Genomic DNA, 18,418 nt, shown 5'->3' on the forward strand with positions numbered 1-18,418 from the left:
AAAGTTGGTGCTTTATTGTTGGATTACCAGGATACTCTTTGGCCTCTTTCCTATCAAGAATCATTCTCTTTACTTCTCAAATCTGTTTATTTGTTAGTCTCTAAGGTGCCACAAGTACTCCTTTTCTTTTCTCAAATCTCAGTTTGTCTTCCAGGACTCAATCTAATTGCTTCCAGCTGCCACGACTCTCAAGCCTCTTGCTATCTTTATTTATCATCACATGTTCCAATCACTCAGGAAGTAGTACTTCTTTGAATATTGTTCACTACCATAACAATTTTTGACAACATGCCTTAATCATACTGCCTCAGAACATCGGTGACAGTGAAAATTTAGAAGAGGCGCTTACGTGAAGACAAAACATCTCAAAAGGTTATGTTAAAACAAACAAACAAAAAAAAAATCAGTTTTCTAACTTACGAAAGTCAAGTGACACTGTTATTAAAGTGGCAATATGCACATTTATACCATGCTTCTTGTACCTTTTTCATTTCCATAGGTTTACAAAACTATTTTTGATACAGGATGTCTCTCACTTAGATGCTTCTATGGTATTCAACACCATAAAATCCAAACATGGGATAATTATTAACCATCTTTACAATCAGAAGGAAAGCAATTTACCTGTATGCAAGTGCTAATGCCCAAGCACATGCAGCACAATAAAGACTGTCTTGCACCTTTGCCTTCTGGTGGTCACCAAACGTTTTTGTGGGAAAGAGACCAGTAGTTGGACTTTGATAAAGCAACACCGTTGACTTGACTGCAAAGAAAAACAAATCTTTAAGATTTCCATTTCCTCCAAGCCTAATTTAAGCTTGGGGGGGGAGTTAGGAATAAATTGCAGACAACCTATAAGAGAACTACACAATGGAAATAAAAAAAAAAAAAGAGAAAAAACAAAAAAAACAGAGACCCAAAAACAAGGTAATTTTCCCCCTACACATACATGCCATGGCTTTTATCAATCTCTCCTACACTAATACTGCTTCAAAATCAGTATTCAAAGCAACTTCTATGATTAAAAATTAGTTTATAGCTATATCACAGCCTATGTACATTAGAACCAACTCAATGCAAGCCACTCCAATAATCTGAATTTGTTTGCATGGGCACTGCATTTTTTAAAATTTAATTTAAATAAAAGTCTACAGTATTTTGATTTGTTCCCAAAAGATTTCAAGGACAGACAGGGTTTAAAAAATCCTCTGGATTCTGGATTATACAGGCATTTTTCTTTGATACACACTGATCACTGTGCACTAAGGCTATGTCTACACTTGCCATTTAAAGCGTAAAATGTCCCTTTTTTGTGCTAAAACTGTGGGAGGGTCTACACTTGTTAATGACTTTTTGCAGTGAACACAGAAGTTCACCACAAAAACAAAACCACCTTCACGAGAGGTACACAGTTCTTTCCACTGTTCTTTTTGTGCTGTTCTGAAAGTGAAGACACATTCCACCTGTGTAAACACCTTTTGGTCTCCAGAGGATATCCCACAATTCCAGAAGTGACCCTCTGGCCAGCATCTCCACTGCTCTGACACTAGGTAAACGGATGTCCACCCCTCCCACTGTAAGACCCAGGAAGTTTGAAACTCCCTTTTCCTTTGCTTGTAGATGTGGCGGGAAAAGCAGCTAGACAACAGGGGGTTTTAAAAAATGCCTTGAAAGAAACAAGGAAATAATGGGGCTGATGGAATATGAAGCAGTGCATCAGGAGGCACTGAGCAGGGATCCAGAATGGCTTCTGTTCACCCCCCACTTCCCACAAGACCTATCGAGAGAGCTGCACTGTGGGATAGCTTCCCTACAGCGCAGCTCTCATCAGCAATGGAAGTGCTGCGAGCGTAAACACTCTCTGATGCCTAAGGAACAGCTATCCCACTGTGCAGCTGGCCATAGGGTACTTTGGGAAGGGTTTGCAATGCCTCATGGAGCAGGCACAGCATCATGTGATGCAGGTTTCCGAATCCCATTGTTCCATCGGAATCCTACTACATTGCCAGCTCCTTTTCAACTGAAGAGTGTGTATGTGTGTGGGGAGACATGGGAGAAGAGTGTGTGACGGAGTGTGTGTATGGTAGAGTTAACATACGTCCGTATTTTCCCAGACTTGTCCGGCTTTTTGGTTCTTAAATCGCTGTCTGGGAAGAATTTTTAAATATCTAAAAATATCCGGGATTTTGCCATTATTATTTTTTCCCAAAGATGAGTTGATCATTCAAGAAAGAGAGTGAACGTTGATCATTCGAGAGAGTGCCCGCTTTTTCCCCTCTAGCTCCCAGAGCTTGCGCCGCAAAACAAGTGTTTTGTGCGGCTGGGAGGGAGAATGCCGTGTGCTCAGGGAAGGGGGTGGGGACTTTGGGGAAGGGATTGGAATGGGGGCAGGGGAGCGTGAGCAAATCCCCCCCCCCCATGGAGTGTCCTCTTTTTTAATGTTCAAATATGGTTACCCTAGTGTATGGGGGGCGGGGGAAGAGAGACAGTGTGTTTTGGGGGACAAAGAGTGTGTCAGCATGCTGGAAGCAACCAGTCCTGAGGTAGCGGGAGGGGGAAACCCCACCATCAGCCCCCGCCTCTCTCTCTCTCTCTCTCTCTCACACACACATACACACACCCCGCCTCTGTGTTCAACAGCACGAGCATTCCACATTACTGGTTTGCTTTGTGTCCTGGAGCAGATCAGCACAGCACACAAGGGCTGTCAGAAACGGTGCTTTGAAAGGGAAGGGGCGCATGTCTCCAGGGCAGCAGAGTTCAAAACAATGAGCACAGTTGTCACATGAGGCATTATGGGACAGCTCCGGAGGCCAATTACAGCGCAGAAACCAATGAAGTGTCTACACTGGCAAAAGAGTGCTAGAGCCTCTGCGCAAATAGCCTTACAACTCTCGGCGAATTGGTTTTTTTGCAGCGCTGCAACTGAGGAGTTTCTGCACAAAGTGGCTTTGCAGTGTGTACACGTCTGCACTTTGAGCGCAAAAAGCTGCTTTACTGCGCAGAAACTTGAGTGTAGACAAGCCCTAACAGTGCTCAGTAATTACCATCCAAGAAGGAGCCCAGAAATCAGCTACAGCAACACATTTTAGCAAGTAAAAGGAAAATTTCTATGTCTCACAGTTATAAGTGTGAAGTGTAAAACTTTAGCTTCATACAAAAAAAACCTACCAACATTTGAAGCTACAAAAGTCACAAAATAAGAAGTGTTTCATTTAGGGTTGTTAAGTGATTAAAAAAATTAATTGCGCTGTTAAACAATAATAGAATACCATTTATTTAAATATTTTTGGCTGTTTTCTACATTTTCAAATATATTGATTTCAATTACAGCACACAATATGAAGTGTACAGGGCTCACTTTATATTTATTTTTATTTCAAATATTTGAATTGTAAAAACAAAATCGTATTTTTCAGTTCACCTAATACAAGTACTGTAGTGCAATCTCTTTCTATTTTTCTAAGTTCAACTTGCATGATAATTATGTGCAAAAAAACCTGCATTCAAAAATAAAGCAATGTAAAACCGTAAAATGCGCAAGTCCACTCAGTCCTACTTCTTGTTCAGCCAATTGTTCAGACAAAACAAGTTGTTTAAATTTGCAGGAGATAAAGCTGCCTGCTTCTTGTTTACGTCACCTGAAAATGAGAACAGGCACTCGCATGGCACTGTTGTAGCCAGTATTGCAAGATATTTACGTGCCAGATGCGCTAAAGATTCATATGTCTCTTAATGCTTCAATCACCATTCCAGAGGACACATGTCCATGCCGATGATGGGTTCTGCTCAGTAACAATTCAAAGCAGTGCAGACTGACACGTTCATTTTCATCATCTGAGCCAGATGCCACCAGCAGAAGGTTGATTTTCTTTTTAGGTGGTTCAGGTTCTGTAGTTTCTACATCAGAGTGTTGCTCATTTAAGACTTCTGAAAGCATGCTCCACACCTCATCCCTTTCAGATTTTGGAAGGCACTTCAGATTCTTAAATCTTGCATCGAGTGCTGTAGCTATCTTTAGAAATCTCACATTGGTACCTTCTTTGCATTTGTGAAATCTGCAGTGAAAGTGGTCTTAAAATGAACATGTGCTGGGTCATCATCTAAGATTCCTATAACATGAAATATACAGCAGAACGTGGGTAAACTAGGGCAGGAGACATACAATTCTCCCCCAATGAGTTCAGTCACAAATTTAGTTAACGCATTTTTTTTTTTTAATGAATGCCATCAGCATGGAAGCATGCCCTCTGGCATGGTGGCCAAAGCATCAAGGATCATATGAATGTTTACCTTATCTGGCACATAAATACCTTGCAATACCGGCTACAAAAGTGTCATGTGAACGTCTGTTCTCACTTTACGGTGACATTGTAAATAAGAAGCAGGCAGCATTATCGCCTCCAAATATAAACAAACTTGTTTTTAGCTGAACAAGAAGTAGGACTCAGTGGTTTTGTAGGCTCTGAAGTTGTACATAGTTTTGTTTTCGAGTGCAGTTACGTAACAAAACAAAAATCTACATTTGTAAATTGCACTTTCACGATAAAAAGATTGCACTATAGTTAGGGTTGCCAACCCTCCCGGTTTCACCGGGAGTCTCCTGGAATTAGGTCCCATCTCCCGGAGGTTACTAAAGTCAAACTGGGAGATTTTTAGATGCTAAAAGTCCAGTGGCGCGGCAGCTAAGGTAGGCTCCCTGCCTGCCCCAGCCCCACGCCATTCTCATAAGTAGCTGGCTCGTCCCCCGCGGCCGGGGGGTGTCTCCACGCACTGCCCCCCGCCACAAGCGCCAACTCCACAGCTCCCATTGGCCAGGATAGCTCAGTGGTTTGAGCATTGCCCTGCTAAACCCAGGGTTGTGAGTTCAATCCTTGAGGGGGCCATTTAGGGATTGGTCCTGCTTTGAGCAGGGGGTTGGACTAGATGACCTCCTGAGGTCCCTTCCAATCCTGATATTCTATGACAAAACATTTTGCTAGCAGTGAAGTAGTCAATATAGCTCATTCTAGAATTGATTAAATTCAATAATACATTTTCAGCTGAAACAGAAGACTGACTGCAGTACAAGTAGAGTCAAAGTAGATGAATGATAAACAGCAGCTTAGATTTGCCATTGCCAACTGTTAAAAGCAAATTGAACTGTCATCCACTCCACGGGGAAGACAAAAGCAATGAATCTACAAAACAATAAAATGTGGACAGATCAAGCATGAACCAGAAATTTGGTTTCATGGTGTTTCACATGTTTTAATAGAGTATCATCCCTTCTTTTCAGGCTGACATATCTTTTTTGTTTACTGTGCTCTACCAATGAATGATTAAACTTAAAATTTCAGCAGTGAATCGCACAACCATGATTTGATTTAAAAAACAACAACAGGCATTTTTATAGCTATTTTTTATAACATTACACCTTTAAGTAAACAGTGTGTGTATGATTACAGGCTTCACAGTAGCAGCCGTGTTAGTCTGTATTCGCAAAAAGAAAAGGAGTACTTGTGGCACCTTAGAGACTAACACATTTATTAGAGCATAAGCTTTTGTGAGCTGCAGCTCACTTCATCGGAGTGAGCTGCAGCTCACAAAAGCTTATGCTCTAATAAATGTGTTAGTCTCTAAGGTGCCACAAGTACTCCTTTTCTTTTTGTATGATTACAGTTGATCACATATTTAATTAGAAGAAAGTGATAAATAATTCAATTTAGAAGACACTACAGAATAGATACCTAAAAGTATTTCAACATTTAAATAAATTGATGTCACTTATGTTATGAAAATACAATAAGACCATTCATTCTTGTAACTATTGGTACCATTATATCCAGTAGTATAGCAAAACAGCTAAAGTCAAGGTGAGGTGTGATTCCTAAATCAAGGGGATATACCTGCAGTAGCTCTCAGCAAGCTAGCTCCCTTAAACTGGAATGTAGCCGCAGCTTTGCGAGCAGCATGATGGGCTCGCTGCCCTGAGTATGTGTCTAGGGTCTCATACTTGTATGAAAATAGTAGATTTAAGAAACTATTTTAAGTTCTTAGAACAAATTTGTATTCAAAAGGAATTCAACAGTTAACAAATAGCTATAACTGGTGATTTCACAAGCACAAAGTTCAGCACTATGACGTGTGGAGTGGACTGACTGACTGAAATCACCAAGTTTAATCATGATTTAAATCAGCAAGGAGGAAACCTTGATATAAATAAGAAATTTTAATCTTGTTTTGCATTTGTACTTCTGATTATTTTCCTAAAGAAAGGCTGATTTCTCACTGGTTGACAACCATTAAAACATGTTGATTTGTAACTTAACATCGCCTTTAACATTTCTTTTTGCTACCTGGGAGGAGAAGCTATATCTACACACGTTTATTTATGCAAGTATAAAGCTTAACTTATATTTATTCAGAGTTTTGCTTTTACTTTTTTATTATAGTGAGTGATTCATTTCTCATTTACTAGATGAGGATTAATATTCCTACTTGTGATTTGTATCAAGCTCAATTTGGATGAAAATTCAAATTAAATTAAAAATGTACAAAAAGCATTTAATATTTTTTATCATTTAAGTAAAATCTTAAGTGTGCTGGATATATAAATATCAAGAAATTTATCAAAATATGTTTTGCTTTTAAAACTGATTTATTGAACAAAGGAACTATTAGCTGTAGTTAGTGAACTGAAGTGATTGTTTTGGGTGAACATGTCCTTCAAGATATTAGAACGAGTATATCTCATTTTCGTTCATAGACTGAAGAGGAAAATAAGTCTTCCCTGTTTTCTGAACTCCAGACTGGTTTCTCAACTCTGAATGAACTAGTCGGTGAACAGAATTAGTTCAATAAACTGAAAGGAACAAAATTTTCTCTTTGCATGAGCAGAAGAGGTTACTGTTGTCAAAAACTGGTTTAGCACTTCAGCAAACTCTAGTTCCAGGTACTTAGTCAGAGTTTGTTTAGTTCAGTCAAATGACTTTCTTTAAAACTTTGGCAGAACACATGTACTATTTAATATTATTTTATTTTAATTATTTTAGTAGATTATAGTAAAATTAGGCCTTAACCTATATTGTTAATTTCCAATGTAATAAGCAGTTTAGTTTTAAAAATAAACCTGTATTTAAATAATTTAAAACTAGAAAATTCATTTTTTAAATTAAAAAAAAAGAAAAGATTTTTGCCCACTGTGGTGATATGGTGTACAAATCCTTTTGTACCCTATCCCATGCTGTTCTGAGGGGAGGGCCCCAAAAAAACAGAGTGGTGTGAATGTTTGTAGGTTCAATGTCAGAAGGGGTTTCAGATTGGAATTTCAGAATTTGTGGGAGTGCCTCCCTGAGTTGAGGAAAAGTATAGGAAATCCTATTAATTTTAGTTGCATCTTAGCAGCAACTGCCCTGTTTAGATAGTTTGCTTTTGTGTTTAAAGTCTTGAGTTTTATTTTGGCCATAGAAAATCTATTAAAAAAACCAAACACCTGAATCCTCAAGAGGGTTTCCTATGCATAACTTGAAACTCTTACTGAGTTTCTATAAAGTTTTATGCATCCAGGAGTATTTCACATGGTCCTTAAATGTTGCTTGACAGCTTTTTCTTTCTTTCAAACTTTTCCATCCCCCATTTAAAGACTAACCTTTCATAATGGCCCATCATTTTCACCACTGCTTAGTACATAATTTGAACACTAATTACCACCAAGGAAAAGTTACAGAAGTGATATGATGCTATATTGAAATGTGTCTCAAGTGTTCTTCTCTTATAGGCTGATTCAATTTAAAATAAAAATAATAAACATAGCTTTTAAAAATAAACAGCATATACTTTAGAAGCAACTAATAAGAAATAATAACCTATCCTAATCTAAATGGTTGAACATTTGTATATTGATCAGGACTACGGCTGTGACTTCTGCTAGTAAGTACTAATTTCACCCCCCAAAAATCAGGAGTTATTTTTAATGAAATCTTAAGGCATTTGCAAGTTTTGCTGCTAATTTTTCACTGTTGGCCAGAGCAAGAGAATAAAATAAGACACATAAATGAATTCAGAATTAATGAGTGATCTAGTTTTAATTTTTTATTTTAACATAACTTCAAACCAAAACTTTGAAACTCCTACAGTAGAAACATTTGTTCTTTTTAATAGAATATTGGACAGCATCTGAGAAATATGACATTCTGTGTTTTATGGTACTTACATATTTTTGTGACAGTCTGTATCCTTATATTCATCCTTTTTAGAAGACTATGATAAATGTTGTGTAAAGTATGCCTTGTGAAGTATCATTTGAAAACTCATAATTTGCTGATCATTATTGTCCTGGTAAAATGTGTGTGGCAACATAGTACATAGTTATAAAATTCTACTGTATGACACTGCTGAGACATGTTCCAAGTTTAGAAAAGCAGGCACAAACCAGTTCCTCAGAGACAAAAGAGAGTGAGAAATCTACATTTTGGCAAAGAAACAGCTGGAGGTTCCCATCCCCCACAACCTTGCTGTCTCCTGAACCTCAATTGGATATGATTTTCAAAGAAAAAGAGAACTATAAGGAAGGGGAACAAATGCCCCAAAAGATCTCTCCCTTCATCTCTATGCACGGCATCGCAACACTTTAAGGACAAAGGAAGCATCACTGGATTGGGGAGGGATCCTGGCAGAAAGAAATTCAGCCAGTAAGACTGCTAAAATATGTGGTGAGAGAGACTTTTGCTTTGAAATCACTTAGCTTGTTAAGTTAGGTGTTAGTTGCATTTTACCTTTTATTTCTTTGTATCCAATTCTGTCTTTTATGCCTCATTACTTGTAATCACTTAAAATCTTTCTGTAGTTAATAAATCAATGCTTGGACTAAAGTGTTTGGGAAACTCCATTTGAGATAACAGGTTTATGCCTATCGCTTTTTATTTATAAAATAATGAACCTTATAAGAGCTTATATTGTCCAGGAGAGGGCTGGGCAGTACAAAATGCACATTTCTGGGGCAAAGTCTGGGACTGGGAATTTGATCATGTTGCTTTGCAGTGTAATTCAAGGATGACTGGCCAAAGCACTTATACGTTATAGCTGGGAGTAATATATATGCTGGAGGCTGCGTGAGAGCAGGACAGGAGTGGTTGCTCTTCTAGCAAAGTAGTGTAAAAGGCACCCAGGTTGGAGAACTGAGAGGACACAGCTGTTCAACAGATTATACCCTGGGTAATGTCACAATTTTTATGTACTGACTCATTACATTAGTAACAGGGTCTGCACTGACAGAAATTACAGATGTATATTGGCCCCTTCATTAGGCTAAAAGACTAGACTGTGAGCTAACAACAAATCAGTGAGGGGATTCTTAACTTAATATGCATAGTAACAGAATCCAGCTCCTTCTCTCATAGCTGCAATGGTTCTGTAAGACTAATATGAGTAAATAAGAAACATTTATTTCTATCTCTATGTTCAAACAGCTACATCTACGGAGCCATACTGCTGAACAAGAAGTTGCTCTATTTACATAGTCATTTTTTAGAGTAGATCCAATAAAAATCAGCATGACCTGTTGAATATGGCAATTGATCAGCAGCAGGTTGATTTGAAAAACGTTAGAGAAAGATCATGAGTTTTCAGATGGTATTCAGGACATCCAAACGAGTTCACTATACATTTTTTTTTCCAAACTGTCATTCATACAGATAAGAATTTTATGGCAGTTGAGGAATTTTAACAAGTTACATTGCAAACATTTTTTGATTACTCCAAAGAGTCCCCCTTACTTTACATACCAATTCTGTAATAATGATCCAATTTATTCCACAGACTTTCTCCCTCTGGCTTTGGAAGGTTAATGCTTTTAAGTGGTTCATAAACAGAGCCTAAAAAAAAAAAAATCACAAAAAATTATTTAAAAATACAGTTATCAACATCAAAATTATTTCCATAAATTATCATAGGAATATTGTTTAAAAATGCTCTTAGCATGCGTTTTCTTGCATAAATATTTAAGACAGAAACATAACACTTTGTTGAGTTTCAATTCACTTAAAAAAAATGTGATTTTACTTCTTCTGAAACCAGTTGATTTTACATGATTGTCCAATACTAAACCCACTAGTGTCAGGCTCCCAGGCTGTAAGCACAGTCAAGCTCTCACACCACTTCTTAGCCAACAACCACTTTCTAAATGCCTCCAGGGTAAGAGCCACCATTCAATTACTGGAAATCTGAACTTCTTACTACATGAGCTGCACAGTTCCATTCAGAAAAAGCTTTGAGTTCTATTTCTTTGGGTGCTACAGAATTTAAATCCAGGCATTTAGACGAGAAGATGAAAGGACAAGAGTTCTATATATTATTATAGAACTATTATTATTATTATTATATTATTATATAACTATTATTATTCAGAACTAGTTTACCTATACATTTAAGACAAGTCTCAGCATTAAATGAAAACCATTTTAAAAAGAAATTGCACACCAGTGTAACTTTGCACATTTACACCACAATTAAACTACTTCAGGAGTGACCACTTCATAAGGTCAGAGGCAGTGACGTGCCTTCCTTCAAAAGAGAGAGCTAGAATTAATGCATTCTTGTTATGGTAAGAACCACTATATGCTTAAGAAACTAGAAGATCATGAGTAGCCAAATGATTATTTAATTTCCTTATGCTTTAGTTTAATTTTAAAGTTAAGACTTCTTCAGTCAAGCTTCTGTATATCCATGACGTTTTTAACCTCGTTACCAGTAAGAACTATATGTGGCATGTTTTGCATCTAGTAAAGAATTCAGGACTTGGTAAGGTTAAAAACTATAAACTCAAGAAATTGGGGACATGGAGAAAATGCAGGATCCTCTATTCAGATATCCAAAAAAGATACACCGATACCACCACCCAGAGATGTTGTGTCAGAAAATAAATTCACCTAATCCTGACTGGAGCCTCTAGGAACCTCCATATTTTAATCTATATCCTTACGACAGGCACAAGGTTGACCTAATTTTGTATGCCATTGGGGATTATTTCTTTTCCTCCCTCCTCAAAAAGCATTCAATTTTTTTCCTTTCTACAATCTTTCTCTTTAAAATTATGGGAAAGACTTGATAGCTGTTACTACTGAAATGTACGCTTTCCTTATCTCCAATCTCCAAGTGACAGCAGGATCTGCATTTTGTGAAAGTAGTGTTCAATTTTCCTATGACAGGACTCCACAATACCTTTCTGTACATGGATGTATGACAGAGAATACACTACCACTGATGAATTTTTAATTTGATAATATCTAGAGCTATTATGTTTAGTGATTTGTATTGTTAAAGTTTTACTCAGAAGCATAGTATACTTCAGTGACAAATTGAGGTACAAAATGAGGACAAGGTAACAAACCTAATTTAAATTCTTCAGTCTTTATAGCTCACATAGATAAATTATGGCTATATTGGTCAAAGAAAAGATTATTTTTAATCCGTAACTAGCCAATTCAGTTTTGTGAATAAATTGAGCAGCTGTCTTGTCAAGCATGAATGAAATAGAAGTATTTGCAAATGTTAGGCCTCAAACTTCCGTATGCTTTAAAATGCAAGACTTGCAAAAAACAAAGCTTAAGCTTGTGGTCAGGATGCGCTGCAACCAGATAACAATTTATGCTGACTCCTATGTACTTATCAACCCCAAATTACCCACATTCAAAATCTAATTGGCTACCGAAAATAAATAGGCCTCAATTATACGAACAACTAACAATTGGACATAAAAATTAAATACACATCAATTATACAACTAGGCCAATCACATAAACAATGTGGCCCACCCTGATTCGGTTGGTCTGTTCTAAAACACGGCCATCAGATCAGATAAAAAGAAGGAAGGCACAGGACTGTGTGTTTTGTGTTTTTGGTAAACCTGACCCACACCCCCCTGAACCGAAGGGACGTGCACTTCTCGACTGTCTGTACCTGGCCAGTGCGGAAAACGGCCGACTGAAGGGTAACGTATTTTCAGACAAATGCAGGGCAAGTCTATGGAGTAAAGAAGTCTGGTTGCTCAAGCTGAATTGATCATAGTTGTATTGATACTGTAGTATAAAATCAATAGTAGGTAGCCGATGCATAATAGCTTTGCATGTATTAGTGCTTGTCTTTCAAGTAGTCTGAGCAAATGCATGTAGTGCTATCTTTCATCAGCTTTATGTTGCCTCTGAAATAGTTTGTCACCAGGAATATAGAGCTGGTGAATAATAGCTTTACTTATGCTTGTCTTCAGGGCTTTTATTATAACCTGCCAGGACCAACATATGTAGAGTCACTGTTCAGGAACTTGCAAATGGTCCACAATATTACATGTACTTGCGCTTGTCTTCAATATAATCTGCCTTTTGTATTAATCCTTATTCAGTGCTGGTCTTTGGTTTTCCTTTTCCTTTTCTTGTTTTGTTTATGCTGTTATTATAGTCGGAAATCATTAAAAGCCTTTCTTGAGGAATAATTAGTAGTTCTTACTTATTTTATATGGACACCACTTAACCGCATTACATCTGTGTTGGGTGGTGGGAAGTAGCGAACACCCTGGAGTGAAATAGAGCCCAGAGGCATGCCTCTTTCTTCCTTTATCTCTGAAAGTTTCTTAGTAGTCAGGTTTTTAATCAATAATTTAGATAATTCTCTTTTTTAATTAGTCTCCGAACTTTAATCAGTAATTTGCCAACACATAGTTGCAGGAAAAAGTAAGTATATTGGTCCCTGTCACAAATAGAGCAAAAGAGGCATTTAGAAGTATAGTTCACCCATTATGACCAGGGCAAACAATCAAAGTTCAAATGGTGAGAAGTGCTTCCCTCTGTCTACTGTGAAAAGTAATGTATAAAATGAAGTTAGCTACAATTGCCATTTGCAGAGATGCAGGGCAGCCATTTTCCTGAAAAGAGATACTATGATGGGTACTCTATCATATTAGTTTCTAGTTTATTTTAAATAATGGTTTAAACTTTAAGCAACTTTTAAGACTTTAACATGAAAAGACCTTCAATCACTCCACCTAGAATGTGACTCCTCATATACATCTCACAAAATAAGGAAGGATCAGGTCTGATCAATACTTAAATGGGAACACCTCAACCACAAAGAAACCCCAGGATGCTGCAGGAAATGGTAGTGATGATTCAGCAAGCAACACTCTTCCCTCCAACTCAGTACTGAACAAATACGATGCTGGTGATACAATAGTTTGAAATGCAGATATCTAGAATATTCTGACAGCAGAACTGGCACTTTCAGTACAAAGTCACTTGGGGCACTTCTGCACTGTGCTATGAAACTAACCTGTTCTTCTCTAACCAATACGATGGAGGTTGGTTTTACTTTTTACTGTTTATTCACTGCATTACCATGCATTATCAAGTGCCCATATTTAAAATTCATATTAAGATATAGTCCTGAGGTCTGTATAGAACCATGGAATTTTAATATACTGCCCCACCACCCCTGTGGTATTAAGGAGAGAAAGTGAACAAGAATAGAAATTTAAACTTGTGAATAAATGAATAGAGAAAATAACGGTTGGGGTCAAGACATTCCAAAAACAAAATGTCAAGGATGCTTAAAGAAAACAAAACTAAAAAACAAAACAACTATATGCCAAGTATGGTCGTAAATTTGACTCAATTGTGAAATAGGAAAAAAAAAAAAACAGTGGAACAATAATTAGAAAAAATACACTTAAAAACCCGCATGTATAAACACAACTATTAAATTTAAAATAATTCTGAATTACTTCACCAGTGTTTGATTTAGAAATTACAAAACATAAAATCCCAAGCTTAAAATGTTTATTGAAATCAGAGACTGTGTGCACCATGATGAACAAGATCTGAAGAGACTAAAATTTGGGTCAATTTTTTAAAAATAAATAAGTGATGTGACTTTTTTCTACTGACATTTATAAGGAAAAGGATATTATGTGCAAGTTAACGTTTCTTAGGATTCACTTGTATATACAAGTTGCTCAGTATTAGCTACTTTATTTTCCTTTACATTATAAATTTTGTTGCAATATACACAGAGTTAAAATTACAATCTCCTTTAGTTCAATAGACTAACAAAGACAGCTGGTGTTTAGGCCAGCTTTTTGACCATAAATTAAAGAATATCCTCAAACATATCAAAAGAATTTAAGTTCTTTCCCCATAGATTTATATTCCCTATTGCAGCAGTTGAGCTCAAGAGAACAATGACACACTTCCTTTTACTGAACACTTTGATTGTAAGGAGAAAAGGAGATGGCGAAGAAGGAATACCACTAAAAATGTATTCTATCATTTACATACTGATGAAAACTGGTCAGTACTTTATATACGAGCAAATGCTGCAGTTCATTTACTATGAATACTATGTTCATTATTTCTAATTAAAAACAAACCTAATGGTAGTTTGCATGGTGAACATGCACGACGTGCAGTCTTGCATATTAATAGAGAAAGAAAACTAGCAATAAAGACTGCCAAATTTATCATGTGGCACCTGCTGCTAGCATATAACTGAAAATAATTCTGTAACATTTTAAACAAATATAATAGAAAATGTGATATAAAAATGAATCATTCACGATAACTGAACTCATTTTTCCATTGCTACAAGTCTTAGGGTTTGTCTACATTGGCAAGTTTTGTTGCCAAATACTGGCTTTTGGCAACAAAACAGAGATAGCGTACACATTGCAATGCCTTTTTTCGTAAAAAAAAAGCTGAGTTTTGGCGACAAAAAGCTTCCACCCCTGCGAGAGACTTGTCTTTTCCCTTCCCTTTATTGTCGACAAACATGCAATGTAGACACCACGGGTTTTTTTCCAATTTTACTGGCCTCCAGAAAGCATCCCACAATTCCGATGCTGCCACTCTGGTCAGCGGTTTGAACTCTGCTGCCCTGCAGCCAACCCGCCCCTCCCATTTATAAGCCCTGGGAATTTTAAATCTCATTTCCTGCTTGCTGGCTTCCCAGAGGAGCTTCCCAGGTGAGCATGGCTGGCTATCGCACCAAACATGCTCCCGCTTGGACCACTGCTGAGTTTTTGGATCTGATCAGTATATGGGGAGAGGAGTCTGTTCAGTCACAGCTGTGAGTGACCTATAGGAATTGGGACACATATAGGCAAATTTCTTGAGACTTGTGCGAAAAGGGCTATGATCGGGACACGCAGCAGTGCAGAACGAAGATAAAGGAGCTAAGGCAGGTGTACCATAAGATGCAGGAGGCAAACAATCGCTCTGGTGGCGCACCTAAGACCTGCAGCTTCTATAAGGCGCTGAATGCTATCCTCAGTGGTGACCCCACCTCCATCGCCAATAGCCCCGTGAATACTTCGCAGGCAGCAAAAAGAGGATAACCTGCAGGCCGAAATTTTAGATGAAGACGTCGAGCTAGAAGAGGATGTGGTGCTCCCAGCGGGGTCGCCTGGTAGTCGCCTGGGGTCGCCAGGAACTTTTCTCCACTCTAGAAGTGCTCAACAGGGAGCAGGAAGCAGATGAGACTCTGGATAAGTTGCTGAGGCTTGTGTACGTAATCGAAAAGTGGGAGGCAGGTAGTGTTTTCTGTGAGCTGGACATTGCTCTGTGTAGCTAATCTGCATGGCCAAGCAGGGTGTCAATGGACATAGAGACCTGCAGGGAATCCTCCAGAGAGGCTCTGGAAAATTTCAAAGAGGTACTTGTTAATCCTCTGCTACAGATTCCAATGGATTACAGCCTTGTTAGTTCCCCTATTGCAGAAAACTGTACCATGCCATTTAGCAATCACTGGAGCTGGGACCAAAGCGGCACATAGCTGAGCTGCATGTAGACTGGGGTGAAAGCCACAAGCATTCAGCAGCCGAGCCCTGGTTTCTCTGGTCACCTGCAGCAACAAGATGTCAGCCAGCAAGTTGGCTGCATGTGAAAAAGTGCGGGATAATTTTAGTACGAGTTCCCTACAAAGCTGCCCGGCAAGCCGTGACCTTTTTGTCCATACGCACAACCACCTTCCCCCGGCCTCCAATACTCACCATGATTAGGGTGCTCCCTGAGCTGTGTGCCTGCCTACAGTCTCAGAGAGAAAGTAATTTCTACTAGCAAAATGCACTTTTTATTAAAATGTTTCAGTCATTTGCTGAAATGTAATAATCCCTCTTCTGTTCAGCACAGACCTTGAAGAACACATCTCGCACCCCTGCAGACCAGCTTCAGCAGATAAGAAAAAACTCTAGGTGCAGCAAAGAAGACATATTCTGCAAGGTGCTGCAGTGTGATGAGAGACAGACCAGGGAATGGAAAAAGTGCTGGGAAGCTGAAAGGCAGGACAGAAAAGAGAATGTTGCTTTTGCTATGCAAGCGACAGAGCGGATGATAAAAGTTATGGAGCAGTGGCTCTCAAACTTTTGTACTGGTGACCCATTTCACATAGCAAGCCTCTGATCTGCAACTGACCGGTAGCAGTCTGGATTCACCAGCTTCCACACAGCGATTGCAATACGCTTCTCTACTGAAAGGGAAGCTCTCAATCTGGTGTCCTGCACCACAGGTCAGCGGACAGCTCAGCACATAGCTCCATGAAGGTTGCTTTACGCAACCTAAAGTTCTGTACCCACTGGTCGTCATCCCACACCTGAATGACAATGTGATCCCACCAATCAGTGCTTGTTTCCCTAGCCCAAAAACGACTGTCTACTGTATGCAGCTGCTCTGTGAATGCACAAAGCACTGACAAGTTGCTGCTGTCAATATCACACTCGGGTACCTACGATTCACCCTCTGCTTGAAAACATGGACTCAGGGCAGAGGCACCGTAATAGAGGAGGCCAAGGGGCCATGGCCCTCCCACTTTTTGAAAGTGGACAGGCCTTGCCCATCTATTTTTTGCCACAGGCCCAGCACCTTGCCCCTCCTCCTCCCCGAGGGCCTGCCCTCTGGCCAGGCCAGAAGCTGGAGCCCGGGCTGGGTAAGAGTGGCCCAGGAAGCCACAGACCCTCCAGCTGTCTAGGATGGGGGGGGGGGGCCAAGATCAGCCCCCAGCCCATGTCCCTGCCCCTGGCAAATAGAGGGTCTGTGGCTGCCCACAGCTGCCCAGGCAGCTCTTACTATGGCCCAGCTGCAGCTCTTTGGCCAGGCCCCATCCCGAGGCCAGGCCATAAGCCAGAGCCAGGTCAGGGTAAAAACCACATGGGCAGCCGTGGGGAGCCGCGGACCTTCCACCTGCCCTGGGCGGGTACACAGGCAGGGGATTACTCTCTGCCCTCTCCTCTCCCAGGCAGGTGGAAGAGCCTGGGCTCCCCGGTCCGGCTCCAGCTTGCAGTTTGGTTGGGGGTGGGGCCATGGAAAGGGAGGGGCCTCATGCCACCCCACACTTTTAGGAAAAAATCCATTACCCTTGACTCAGAGAGATCAAAGGCACAGCCAGCCCTGAACCATGAAAATACCCAAACCAGACACCAATTATTTTTTAGAGTGAATTATGTTAGCTCATGTATAATGCCACAATAATTTGTATCTTATTCAGCACATGCTGGGAAATGGTTCCAACCAAGATGGATTCCCAGACAAAACCTGTGGTCAGAATAGCCTGAAACAAAACAGCTCCCTATTGATAGACTTGAACATCTTCATTTGCAACATCTTTTCTTACTCCACACTAGACATTACAAAGAAAGAATGGAAGTTTAATGGCTGAACACTGTTGATTATACGCATCCAACTAACAGATATATATATACACACACACACACATCAATTTTTTCTATATTACCAAAAATGTTGTTATTCACAGAGAAAATAACTAACTGTTCAAACATTGTGGCTATTACACAGGATTACCACCTCTCTGGTATTTGACCAGCCTATTTTTTTTTAATGGATTTGCCAGTTGCCACAAAAATAATTTAATCTGTCTTTTTTTTTATGTGGGTCTAAAGAGCTTCATTATCATCACAATATACTGGGATATCCAATGTTAAAAGTTTCTGTGTTTAGCTAAAGATGTTGCAGTGTTCCCGTTTCTGCGGTTTAAGAAATAACAGATTAACACTCTTGAAAATATAGAAGCTGTCTGCCCACTAACATGCAAGTGTATTGTGTGTGTGCGCGTGTGCGAGAGAGGGTTTGAGTCACGAGAGAGCGAGAGGAATATTAAATAATGGAATATCAGGGCAATGGTGCAAGTGATCCTACTACACCCCCGAATAAAAAAAGGATCACATCAGAAATTGCATTCAATGACAACTGGCTAAACAATATAGACTACAAAGACTGACTTGCAAAATGTGCTGATAAAACAAAGACCCATTTGTTATCAATCTTAACTATATGTGTTCTCTCTCTAGATACAAGTGGCTGCTCAAGAGGGGAGTTTATGGAGTTGCCTTGTGGTTAGAGTAGCAGTGGGTTTGCCTTGTCGGGGTAGGAACAGCTCAAAAGCT

The 18,418-nt window shown here is 39.2% G+C and overlaps 1 protein-coding gene across 6 annotated transcripts in view; it reads right to left on the reverse strand.

Annotated features, from left to right (window-relative positions):
- The window catches only part of PHKB (phosphorylase kinase regulatory subunit beta), a 224,043-nt gene that overhangs the window by 185,594 nt on the left and 20,031 nt on the right, over positions 1-18,418 (reverse strand). For all 6 annotated transcript variants that reach the window (XM_043494809.1, XM_043494810.1, XM_043494811.1 and 3 more), the window contains 2 exons: positions 9,765-9,854; positions 625-763 (listed from right to left, as the gene is read on the reverse strand). In XM_043494809.1, the coding sequence (XP_043350744.1) occupies positions 625-763; positions 9,765-9,854 (229 nt within the window). The remainder of the gene's footprint in view (positions 1-624; positions 764-9,764; positions 9,855-18,418) is intronic.

Source organism: Dermochelys coriacea, chromosome 12 (assembly GCF_009764565.3).
Source record: "Dermochelys coriacea isolate rDerCor1 chromosome 12, rDerCor1.pri.v4, whole genome shotgun sequence".
NCBI classification, from domain to species: domain Eukaryota; kingdom Metazoa; phylum Chordata; order Testudines; family Dermochelyidae; genus Dermochelys; species Dermochelys coriacea.